The following is a 13687-nucleotide window of genomic DNA, read 5'->3' on the forward strand; positions in this document are numbered from 1 at the left end:
GGTAAATTTGAAAAAAAATAGAAAGAAAAACACAAAAAAGACGGAAAAATAAGAACCTTGTGTACTAAAAGCAGGATTAATGGTATAACTATAAATAAACCAAGTATAGCCTATTAACGATCCGCGCCGCTAAACGAAACCCGAAATCCAAACAACCTATTGGCAAAACATTAGTATAGCAGCTAAGAGCTTTTGATATGAGGAAGTATAGGCATATCAATCATAAGTGAGCAAGTGATTCATAATGAAGCTATAAGGTAGGATATTTGCTGTGAGTATTTGAATTTTGTATAGCTTGACTTTGAATCTACAAGAAAGATAAATACCAACTAAGAGCAATCAACTTCTTAATATCTATCTATCTATCTATCTATCTAAATATCAACAGCAACTACAAACACCAACTGTAAGAAGGAGAATTCCGAACTAAAACATTTGGGTTGACCGAAATGAAAAACGCTCTCCATTTTTATACGCCCACATGAAATGGGGGGTGGATATTGGCGTCACCCATGTCCGTCAGCCCGTCCGTCCACAATTGCTGGTAAACACTCTACAAGACCCAATTCTTGACGAATTTTTACAAAACTTGGTACAACTGTTCGTAATCACCCAAAGATGAACCCTATTGAAAATCAGAAACATCGAAAATATTTAGTATAAGTTATTGCCCTTGTTCTTGTAAACGCATTCAATTTTTAGCTCGTAAACGCTCTATAAGGTACATTTCTTGACGGATTTCGACGAAACTTGGTGTGAGTGTTCGTAATCACCCAAGGATGAACCCTATTGAAATTCAGAAGAATCGAAAAATATTTAGTATGATTTTTTGCCTTTGTTCTTGACAACGCGTTCAATTTTTAGCTTGTAAACACTATAGAAGGCACAATTCCTGACGGATTTTAACAAAACTTGGCTTGAGTGTTTGTTATTACCCAAGAATAAACCCTAGTAAAAATCGAAAAATATTTAGCATGAGTTATTGCCATTGTTCTTGAAAACGCTCGTAAACACTCTAGAAGGCGCAATTCTTGTCGGATTTTGATAAAACTTGGTTTGATTAAACAGTACCACGATTGAAGATTGAATATTTGCCTTCTAGAGTTTTCACGAGCTAAAAATAGAACACGTTTTCAAGAACAAGGGCAATAACTCATACTCAATATTATTCAGTACCACCCTAAAGAGTTCAAAAGAAGTGTATGACTGAAGGTTGAATATTTCATACTGGTGATTGTTACTGTACTGTCAAATATTTTCATTCAAAATCAAAGCTGTCAATGGGCGTATATTACCGTGCCTAGCAAGCTATCTTTATTAGAAAAGCTGGGCATTATGATTGCCGAGACTGACGAGTCCCTGCCCATTGAGAGAGTTTTTAGACTCTTTGTTGTGGATGTACCATAAATATTCGATCTTTCAAAAATGAAATGGAATGGAGTTTTACGTCCTACTTTTCTGCTTGGACGCATACAAGAAAAGGAGAAATGGAAATCAGGTAGTGAATAAAGTGTATGTGAAAAAGGCTGAGACTGTAGGAGAAAATTAGGTGTATTTTTAACGAAAATCAAAGAAAATAGACCAGAGAAGAGAGTGTCAATAAAATGCAAGCTTATTCAAAAGAACTGGGGAGAACTGAGTTAGACGCTTGCTCGCTTAACTAAAGAGCCAGGGTTCAATCCCGACATAGGTCGAGATAATACCTTTTCAACCCGGGTTCAACCTGTCCGTGATGCGGGTAAGAGAGGCTGACATGGAAAAAGCGTCTATAGTCGTTCGTACGGATGTGCACGTTAAAGATCCCTCGACAGTTGGAAATCGAATAAGAGCAGACTAATGTCGCTGTCCTGGCAAAATTTCTCTCATTGCATCCTGCATCTTGCCCGTCTTCATTAGCCCACGTAGTGCAGAAAAGTAGGACGTATATCTGTATTCACTTCATTTTTATTTAAAAGAAGCGATAATTTCGATAAGAACTGTATTGTTGCATGTGATGATAACAGTGTTACAGATAAACTATGTGATATAGAGGCGTGGCAAAAGTCATAGTACAAATATTTGAAAATATGCAAAACTGCATTTGTCATTATTTTCTGTTAATGTAAATGAGTTAAAACGACATGTCAATAAATCGTTCATTGATTATTTGTCACAATCAATATGATGCTGTAATACACTTGGTGTAGAAGTGAATCTGATTTACCTGCATACAAATCATTCTGGTAAGAGATTATAGAGGTAAGGATGGATTATCGGGATTATTAGTGTTCATTAGAAAATTGGTAGTTAATCCGTTCAAGAGAATTCATTTTAAGAGTAATGGTGGTTATTTTGTATTTTATCCGTGTGAATTGTTTAATTACTACTAGACCTACCACATTTTGCTTTGTATATATATACCTCTATATAGTTCTGTCTAATACTATAATGAACAAAATGGAGTTATTGATTTGGCAAGTGACTGGATGCAATTACAAACAATGCTAAAATTTCTAATATAGTTGTGAGATTTTTGCCCGAAAAACTTGCTTTCGGGGCTGCGAGGGGGGCTCCGCCACTGATCTGAATTCCAGGGTTGGACCTGAACAAGATTTCATTATCGATGACCGAGCTAAATATATACTTTGTGAAGACGAATATGGGTCAGATCAGATGATTTTGTACCTAAACCTTGTTCAAAAAACACATTATTGTTAATAATTATGGAACAAATCTAATCGAGTTATGAAGGTCAAAACGATCAAGGTGTGGTTGACATGTTCTAGCATGTCACCGAGAAGCATGAAGACGTGTTTGTCTTGAGCTCCAGGGTTACATCGATATTTATTACCTGGATTGGAATTCTTTCAAATTATAGCAAAATACTTTCCAGATATTAGCAGCTGATTGTGTACCTTAGTAACGAGTTGTAGTCCTGAACATCCGGTGAGATGTAATCCGGGGCAACTTAGGCCTGGTAGTGTTCTAGCCCGGGCATTAACTTAATTGTCATCTACCTACCTAGCCCCTAGCTAACTCTATAACTACATTCACTGATAGTATACGGCAACCTCTACATTCAACGGCTAATTCTCTAAACCTGAAAAAAAAATTGTATCATTGATAATTTCCATAGTTTTTGCAGATTAAATATGCCTGTCTATGCCAGAAATGTAACATTTCGGATAATGGATTGGTACGTCAAAACACTTTCAAAAAAACAAATATACTGTAGCTATCTGGGTTGCTGAAGAGACGGATGAACGAATCAAATCAGTTGACATTCTGGATAATATCCAAAAATGTAAGTAGTAGCTCTATATTTACAATCAAATACCTACAGAATGTAGAACCGAATTGCTTCTTTATGACTTTCAACTCTAATATGCACCGCATTCTTCAACAATTTAATAACTATTGTGTGGTAAAAGGCATCCAACTTGTAGAAGAGGGATGCCAAGAACAAAAATTGAACGAACTTGTCGACCAAATTACAACTAGAGCCGATAGGTTATGGCACTGAAGCAGTGCGTTGCATTTTGGGAATTTATATAGTGGTGTAACCTATTTTCGTGGATATAAGGATTCAACACCGAATTTCGTCAAAGCTCAAATATGTCTTAGATGTTTCCTGATATATTCTACAAAATAATTAAAATTGGTTTATTGCGATTTTCTTTATGAATCCTTCACTTTGACCAATATTTCATCAGCAACCAAGTCGGCAACGGCGGCAGAATTCGTCACCTATTTTCGTGTTAAAAAAAAATAGTGACTTACAAAATAAGATACGTAGCGTGATTTATTGCTAAAGGTCACTGAAATAAGAATATTGTCCACTTTGTGTTCCATAGAAATTTTCTGCTGACACGGAATCCGCTAGTTGATCACGTGACTTCATTCGTTGGACTACATTCTAACAGACGACACTTGGAATTCCGATTACTGCTTGGGATTATAAGGAAATTCGGCCGATAAAAAATGGTGACGTTTGGTAATAAGTGAAATCTGCCATTTTGTATTTGTCAAAGTATACATTAATACATTTTACCTTGCTTAAAACTACTGGATTCATTCTACTAGCTGATATTGTGCAGACAACCCATGTTTTTCAAAACAAGCTAATGCGGAGGTCTCACAAGGTCGCTCATGTAAATTATTAAACATTTCCGGAAATCCACGAAAAATAGGTTACCACGATGGTAGGTTGCCTCATACGACTCAGCTTTTTCATAGCTTTCCCTTCCCTTCTACTTACACTGTATTACAACAATGTATACCCCTTATGTTTCTTTTAAAACCTTTCACTGGTCAACGATACAATTCTAGTACATTTTTTAATTATTTTTTTCTAAAAATTAAAAAAAAATAATTTAGAATTGATTTTTTTGTGTGTGGATTGGATCTGTCTCTTTCATATTTAGAATTATTGAAATATAGGAATCCATGTTCCAAACATTTAAGAATATTCCTAGCACTCGGCTTGTGTTATAGTCTTATTCGCAATATTCAAATCGATATAAAAACGGATGTAGACATCGTACTACAAAATCAAAGGCACCATGTGATAAATTTCATCAGGGGCTATGGCTTTTCGTCAGACCACTAGTCACCAACGGTCAAGATTACGAGATATGAGCCTTAAAAGTTTTGAAATTAACTGTTTTTGGAAGCCTATAAAACCGGAAGTAGGTGTCAGACATAAAAGATCAAAGTATAAATTGACATTATAGATCAATGACCTTTGATCAAGGTCATCCATGTTAAAGGTCAAAAATGCAAATCTAGTAAATTATAAAACCTGTTCCTTTTTTTAAAGTAAAAAGCCCAGACAGATTTACCTTTACCACATATTGGCCACACTAGTTACCTATTAACCTGCAAAATGTTATAGGTGACAATTACATACTTTGCGAGTAAATAAATAACAAATATATAATGTAAATGTGAATCTAGCCCGGATGTGCCACGCCCATCCCAAAAGTTTTGTCACATGTTATTATGTGTACAATGCTAAGCTATGTTAAAGATTTCAAGCGTCTAAAGTTATTAGATCATGAGATATTCATACTTTAATGTTAAAGGCTTGAGATTTTACGGTAAAGGTCAAATTACGCACAGTTACTATAGAAGTCAGATCAAAATTTTCAAATTATAAAAAGCGCAATTTTAATCAAAATATCTAGTGTTATATACCATTGGAAAGAAGAGATAGCCCGTAATAAAGATATATGAGAAATTTTGTCATATGTAAATACGGTCACGTGACACAGCTCTTTAAAATTAAAAATCGCTATTTCAAATGGCTGTAATACCGGAAGTTTACATTGCACAGCACAACTGAAGACACCATCGGATAGATCTCGTCAGGGGTAACAAGTTTTGTGCGTTTCATAAGGTCACCAAAGGTCTAGGTCACGAATTTTGGGCCTTAAAACATTTTGCATTCACTAGATAAATATGACCGGAAATATAAGAAAAGCAAAATCAAAATTGAAAAATAGGGTTCCTGAGAAGTGTTTGCAATCGATTGAAGATAACATAGACATCAACATCACACACATCCGATTACCCCTTAAGGCCCAATTTCTCGTTTTACAAAAGTTAGTCATATCAATATTACGGTTGACCTGTTACTTCCGGGTCGGATTTTTTAAATATTATATTTTTATATGGGCAATTCTAGCTTCATGGAAAAAGAATTTTTCAAATATCTTCAAAATTCCGGAAGTTGAATTTTCAGTTTAAAATTGAATAACGTCAAAACCGGAAGTGATATCGAAAATATGAAAATTGATTTTACTTCGCAATCAAAATGACTATCTACCTGTAAATTTTCAGATTGATTGAAATTAAATTGTCAAAGTTAAAAAATACTCAAATTTTTTAAATCCAAAAGTCAAAATCCTGAAATTCTTGAATTGCTTACCTGTAGAATTCAGTTCAAAACAAAGCAAGCGTTCTATCGTTCAATAACAGTGTTCGGCGCCCCATATCAATTGGAGTGAGTGGAAATTACTCAAAAACTGACCACGGTCGTAAGCATTTAGAATACAAATTTTGGTGAATTCCTCTCTATCAACAGTGGCACAAGATTGGTATATCAGTTCTTTCTTATATGAATTTTACTAACAGTTAGTTGTTACTTAAAAACATCTTATGATGATAATCAAAAGTTATCTCTGTTTTGTGACCTAGGCCAGTGCTTTTATTGGGATTTTTAAATCTCAATCTCACTTTAACATCAGGTAAATTGCATATTAATGGAAAAGGGATAGCTTCAAGTACGAAGGTCAAACTAAACCAAAGAGATCAATTATTAACTTTATAGAACATAAATTTAACCCTGGAATAATCATTAGATCAAAATGTCAATATATCAGAAGTGACGTTAATAATATAGGCCTACAAACTTTTCGAAATTAAAAATTCAGCAAATAAATGAAATAGTAAACAAAGAAGGCAAAGCAAGGATAATATTATAGAATATTACTCTGACATATACTCCTCTGAAAACATAGTCTCTGACGCCCACATTCGTATCTACGGCGGCCATTGGACTACTTTCGTCTTCCATATTGTTGACATCTGACTAGTCTCTGACACCCAGACTTCTGTCTACGAGGAGCCTTCAAGGACGATAACTTACATCTGACGAACTATATTTTGTAACGCGGAAATAACTTCCACTGCTTCCTACTAACATTTAAAGAAGATTTTCTTCCATCTGTATACGAGGTTATTGTAAGACAATTGCCACCGTAGATACGAATGTGACGCCTAAACCTATACCTCTCTAGTCTGGCAGTGTTCATCGAAATTTCTGTTACGACGCTTTCAAATTCCATCAAGGGAGATAATTACAATTAAGCATATTCGGCCTCCAAGTATCAAACAAACAAATTAGCCGTTTTGTCAGTTTATATGTGATAATTTTATCCGCAGATGTTCTATAAGTGAAAGTGTATCTAGTCTCTTTTTTGTTTTTGTAACGAATTTTGAATATTATGGACCATGGTTTGTTTTTATTATAAGCCAACATGAAATGGGGAGGGGTGCGTATATTTTCGTCCGTCCGTCTGTCCACTATTGCTCGTAAACACTCTACAAGGCACAACTCTTGACTGATTTCAACGAAACGTGGTATGGTTGTTTGTAATGACCCAAGGATGAACCCTATTGCAAATCAGAAATATCGAAAAATATTTAATATGAGTTATTGCCCTTGTTCTTGAAACGCTCGTAAACACTCTAGAAGGGGCAATTCTTGACGGATCTTTATGAAACTTGGTTTGAGTGTTTATCACCCAAGATGGACCCTATTGAAAATCAGAAAAATCGAAACATAATAAGTATGAGTTATTGCCCTTGTTCTTGAAAATGCGTTCAATTTTTAGCACGTAAACACTCTTGAAAGCACAATTCTTGGCGGATTTTGGTGAAATTTGATGTGAGTGTTTCACCTAAGGATGAACCCTATCGAAAATCAGAACAATTGAAAAATATTTGGTATGAGTTATTGCCCTTGTTCTTAAAAACGCGTTCAAGTTTTAGCCTGTAAACGATCTAGAAGATCCAATTCTTGACAGGTTTTGATGAAACTTGGTAATATTTAATGAAAGAAGAAACTGTACATTTAACCTAACTAATTTTTTTTTTAATTAAATCATCATAACAATTTGTTCTTTCTCCCACAGTACATTATTGTAATTGTGTATGTATTGTATACATGTATAAATTTGTATGTATTTGTATGTTTTTGTACATATTTGTTTTGTATATATATACATATATAAACTAGGGTTGTCATCAATATAAGAAAAAAAACATGTTGTTACTCTGAGTTGAGTAATTATTTATTATATATAATTATGTAAATAATGTATTTTGTAATTGTCTGATAAGCACATTGGCTCAAAGAAATAAAGATTAGATTAACGTAGATAAGAATAGATTATCAGATGGCATATGTCAACCTAATTAGCTCTCTATTGACTTGATAAATCCAATCTATTGTATTAATCTTGTAATTTCATTAAGGGATTATTGTCGAGTTTTGTCAATAGTTAATTATAAAATGATAATTGTCCAGTCATTATATTGGTTGCTTCATGTCGTGTCAAGTATGTAGTTGAATAGAGCAGTCTAATCAAAATCATAACAGACTTTCGTTACGTTTTTTTAGTAGCTTTTATTTTTAATATTGTCACTTAAGCCAATCAAATTCTTGCCCTCTCGATTGCTATTATGCTTCTCAGAATGCACCGTTTGTTCGCGTTACAAAATCCAAGCGTTGGAGAGGGCAAGAATTTGATTGGCTGTCGGTGTCGTCAAACAGGCGATTATTGAAGAAGGCGGTCGTAGGACCCTAACTGAAGTAGCTATATTAAAAGAAGAAAAATACTGAACGAAAGTCTGCTCTAATCTTAATAAGACTGTTGAAGAGGTGTGAAAATGGTTGAAAATTTTACCGGCTTTTTATTCATTGTGTGGTTATACTGAACGTAATTGTGTTTTATATATTTCAGTATGTCAGTAATAATTTATACACAGAAATTTTGTCGCTGGAAGATAGTAAAATGGATTCTAGTGCTAATGTTATTTGTAATCTTCATAAATATCATTTTAAATGACACTGCACTTCGTTTTATGTCATTCCAATGTGGTTTTTATCCATTTACAAATAGCGAGTGTTTTACAGACTCCAGAAAACATAACTATATATACATTCATTATGAGTCAAGATTATGTAATGGTGAAGTTTTCCTTCTGATGATGGTTCTATCAACTCCTAGTGATTTCATCATCAGACAAACCATCAGAGAAACGTGGGGATCTTTCGCTTCCAGCAAATCTAATATTCGTCTAGCTTTTATGCTTGGGAAATTGGAATCAGAAATATTTGACAAAAAAATTGAAGAAGAAAGTGAGATTCATCATGATATTATACAGAAAGATTTTATAGATTCTTATGGTAATCTAACTTTAAAATCAGAATCTGTTTTACATTATTCGGCTTTTTATTGTCAAAATGCTCAGTATATTTTAAAGGTTGATTCAGATATGTTTATAAATGTACCGTTATTATTAGATTCTTTAAAAAATTCGGATGATGGAGTGAGTATTATAGGTCACAAATTAGATCAAATAAGACCAACTGTAGACAAAACTAACAAGTGGTATATTGATCCGTCAACATATCCGTTATCCTACTTCCCGGATTATACCTCAGGTCCATGTTATGTTATTCCTGGAACATTCACAAAGTCTTTATTTAAAATGTCTCTGAAAACCAGATTGATACGCTTGGAGGATGTGTATATTACAGGTATATTAAGAGCAAGGCTATCATTTCCAATACGTCATAATACCAAGTTTCAACTGAGAAAGTGTTATTTTGATTCTTGTAACATTCTGAACGGTATATCTTGTCATAGACATTCAAGTAATGAAATTATTCAATTGTGGGGGGTATTTGAAAAATGTTTCAAAATGTGCAGCGATTCTAATACATGTTTTAATGTTACATAGATCTGTGTAATAAAAGAATTTCTAAAATCAAAAATTGCCTTCAATTAATGATTATTTAAAGTTATTCATACTAGGTCTATATATCTGCAACTGTGCAGGCAACCTTAACGATGGCTCAAGTAAATCTTGTTACTAGTAGAATTAGTCCGAAACATCTGCCTCTTTTCCAGCCTCTGATAGATATTTTGACAGTCATCGGCTGGAGTAGACCAGCTGACAACTCTCAAAATAGCTCTCATAGATTGGAATAGAGGTAGATGTTTCTGTCTAGCCTGTCTATAAGAAGAACAAAAATCATAATTATTTTCCAAAAATTATATGCTAGACTGCACAATGCCATCCAATTTTGATGAAACTTGGTATGAGTGTTTAAAATGATAAGAAAACTTGAAAACATTTGAGCATTCTGTTTATCTTTTCAACATTCAGAGCTTGATGGTCACAGTCCTCAAAATTTTCAACAATGGACTGCTCAAATCAACAGTGCTGGAGGAGTTTTTATCCGTTTTAACTACCGTATTGTTTGAATTAGGGTGCGAATAGACGATGTACGGTGTCCGGTGCGGTATGCGGTGCGGAAATATCGATACAGTAGAAAATAGTAAAAGGAAATCGTGTCCGCATAGTGTCCGGACCCATACCTCATATGTTAACTTAACTACTGTATCGATAATCCAGCACAATACATCATATTACCGGATACAGTAGGCCTGCATCGTCTATTCGCGGCTTAACCATGCTTTGGAACGGCTCCTGCCTACAGAACATTACGCTACAAAGCAATTTTTTACTGTCGAACTACAAATATTTGTTCAATTTTGAGATGTCAATTATGTGCCAGTTTTTGATTAACCTACAATAATTAGTTTGCTAGGCCATACCGAAACCAAACGGTGATGCGTGTATCATACATGATGCGAGTCAACCAATTATTCATTAAACTCGCTGAAAAATTAAGATGAATTGTTTGTCTTGTCAAGTTAAAAAGTTGAGCCTAAGAAAATCGCATAATTCCTTAAAAAATACTTCAAACTAGGAATTTGACTCACTAATTCCATGCAAATTTCGTACATGGAGACCATTTACATAAATTCAAGACTCAAACCAACCCCCAAAAGTGGCGCATCTATCCCTTTAAATGCCATATTGATAGAGGCCTTTTGGGAAAATTGTAGTAATGTTTTTTTTTTACGTGGGGTAACAGCTCTGCCTTAAGTCAAACTGAAATTTATTTAAGGAAAATAAATTGTGGCAGCAGTCATGTAGCCTATAGTTTAGTTAATCTAGTCTGCCATTGCTATCGATGTAAAGCTCTGAGAATTATAAGTGGTAAAAAAGTGTTAGTTTTCAAATAATACAAGCATTTAATGTTCTTTATTTAGGTACATGTACATGAATGAATTCGAGAGAATGAAAATTAAATTTTGAAATGTTTTAGGTCCTATCAAGTTTTATCATGGTATTACATAAAATAACAATAGAAACGTCAGTTCCCTAACTGACAATGATATAGGCTAAGGCATTTATTTTCCCTCAAAAAAGGCAAAATTCTTCAGTTCGAAATTGAAAAATATGAAACTTCAAAACTAAGTAACTATAGTATAATATTAATATAAGTAATTGTGTTTTATATATTTCAGTATGTCAGTAATAATTTATATACAGAAAATTCATCGTTGGAAGAAAGTAAAATGGATTCTAGTGCTAATGTTATTAGTAATGTTCACATTTATCATTTTAAATAATATTTATCTTCGTTTTATGTCATTTCAATGTGGTTTTCATCCATTTGCAAATAGCGAGTGTTTTACAGACTCCAGAGAACATAACTATATATACATTCATAATGAGTCAAGATTATGTAATGGTGAAGTTTTCCTTCTGATGGTGGTTCTATCAACTCCTAGTGATTTCATCATCAGACAAACCATCAGAGAAACGTGGGGATCTTTCGCTTCCAGCAAATCTAATATTCGTCTAGCGTTTATGCTTGGGAAATTGGAATCAGAAATATTCGACAAAAAAATTGAAGAAGAAAGTGAAAATCATCATGATATTATACAGAAAGATTTTATAGATTCTTATGGTAATCTAACTTTAAAATCAGAATCTATTTTACATTATTCGGCTTTTTTTTGTCAAAATGCTCAGTATATTTTAAAGGTTGATTCAGATATGTTTATAAATGTACCGTTATTATTAGATTCTTTAAAAAATTCGGATGATGGAGTGAGTATTATAGGTCACAAATTAGTTAACGAAAGACCAATTGTAAACAAAACTGAAAAGTGGTATATTGATCCGTCAACATATCCGTTATCCTACTTCCCAGATTTTACATCAGGCACATGTTATGTCATTCCTGGCATATTTACAAAGTCTTTATTTAAAATGTCTTTGAAAACGAGATTGATACGCTTGGAGGATGTGTATATTACAGGTATATTAAGAGCAAGGCTATCATTACCAATACGTGATGACGACAGATTCCATACACAAAAATGTGGTTTGAATCCTTGTAGCACGCTACTGAATAGTATATCTTGTCATAGACATACAAGTGATGAAATTATTCAATTGTGGGGGGTATTTGAAAAATGTTTCAAAATGTGCAGCGATTCAAATACATGTTTTAATGTTACATAGATCTGTGTAATAAAATGTGTTTCAAAATGTGTACAGATTCTAATACATGTTTTAGTGTAACATAGATCTTTGTAATAAAAAATGTTTCAAAATGTGCAGCGATTCTAATACATGTTTTAATGTTACATAGATCTGTGTAATAAAAAATGTTTCAAAATGTGTAGCGATTCTAATACATGTTTTAATGTTACATAGATCTTTGTAATAAAAAATGTTTCAAAATGTGTAGCGATTCTAATACATGTTTTAGTGTAACATAGATCTGTTTAATAAAAAATGTTTCAAAATGTGCAGCGATTCTAATACATGTTTTAATGTTACATAGATCTGTGTAATAAAAAATGTTTCAAAATGTGTAGCGATTCTAATACATGTTTTAGTGTAACATAGATCTGTTTAATAAAAAATGTTTCAAAATGTGCAGCGATTCTAATACATGTTTTAGTGTAACATAGATCTGTGTAATAAAAAAATGTTCCAAAATGTGTAGCGGTTCTAATACATGTTTTAGTGTAACATAGATCTGTGTAATAAAAAAATGTTCCAAAATGTGTAGAGATTCTAATACATGTTTTAATGTTACATAGATCTGTGTAATAAAAAATGTTTCAAAATGTGTAGAGATTCTAATACATGTTTTAATGTTACATAGATCTGTGTAATAAAAAAATGTTCCAAAATGTGTAGAGATTCTAATACATGTTTTAATGTTACATAGATCTGTGTAATAAAAAAATGTTTCAAAATGTGTAGCGATTCTAATACATGTTTTAATGTTACATAGATCTGTGTAATAAAAAATGTTTCAAAATGTGTAGAGATTCTAATACATGTTTTAGTGTAGCATAGATCTGTGTAATAAAAAAATGTTTCAAAATGTGTAGAGATTCTAATACATGTTTTAGTGTAGTATAGATCTGTTTAATAAACAATGTTTCAAAATGTGTAGCGATTCTAATACATGTTTTAATGTTACATAGATCTGTGTAATAAAAAAAATGTTTCAAAATGTGTAGCGATTCTAATACATGTTTTAATGTTACATAGATCTGTGTAATAAAAAGTGTTTCAAAATGTGTAGAGATTCTAATACATGTTTTAGTGTAACATAGATCTGTGTAATAAAAAAATGTTCCAAAATGAGTAGCGATTCTAATACATGTTTTAATGTTACATAGATCTGTGTAATAAAAAATGTTTCAAAATGTGTAGAGATTCTAATACATGTTTTAGTGTAGCATAGATCTGTTTAATAAAAAATGTTTCAAAATGTGTAGCGATTCTAATACATGTTTTAATGTTACATAGATCTGTGTAATAAAAAATGTTTCAAAATGTGTAGAGATTCTAATACATGTTTTAATGTTACATAGATCTTTGTAATAAAAAAATGTTTCAAAATGTGTAGAGATTCTAATACATGTTTTAGTGTATATAGAATATCTGTGTAATATAAGAATTTCTAAATTAAAGATTGCCTTCAATAGAATGATTATTTAAACATTTCATGTTATTCATACATGAATGCCTA

The 13687-nt window shown here is 32.7% G+C and overlaps 2 protein-coding genes across 2 annotated transcripts; both read left to right on the plus strand.

Moving 5' to 3' along the window:
- Positions 1–8628: 8628 nt before the first annotated feature.
- Positions 8629–9510, plus strand: LOTGIDRAFT_119962 (hypothetical protein; the record flags this gene model as incomplete). Its single annotated transcript, XM_009058036.1, has 1 exon — positions 8629–9510. The coding sequence occupies one exon, from the start codon at positions 8629–8631 to the stop codon at positions 9508–9510; it is 882 nt and encodes a 293-aa protein (XP_009056284.1).
- Positions 9511–11271: 1761 nt separating this feature from the next.
- LOTGIDRAFT_119959 (hypothetical protein) lies at positions 11272–12156 on the plus strand (the record flags this gene model as incomplete). Its single annotated transcript, XM_009058037.1, has 1 exon — positions 11272–12156. One exon carries the CDS (start codon positions 11272–11274, stop codon positions 12154–12156), a length of 885 nt encoding a protein of 294 aa, XP_009056285.1.
- Between the last annotated feature and the right edge of the window lie 1531 nt (positions 12157–13687).

Source organism: Lottia gigantea (genome assembly GCF_000327385.1).
Source record: "Lottia gigantea unplaced genomic scaffold LOTGIsca_32, whole genome shotgun sequence".
Taxonomy (NCBI): Eukaryota; Metazoa; Mollusca; class Gastropoda; family Lottiidae; genus Lottia; species Lottia gigantea.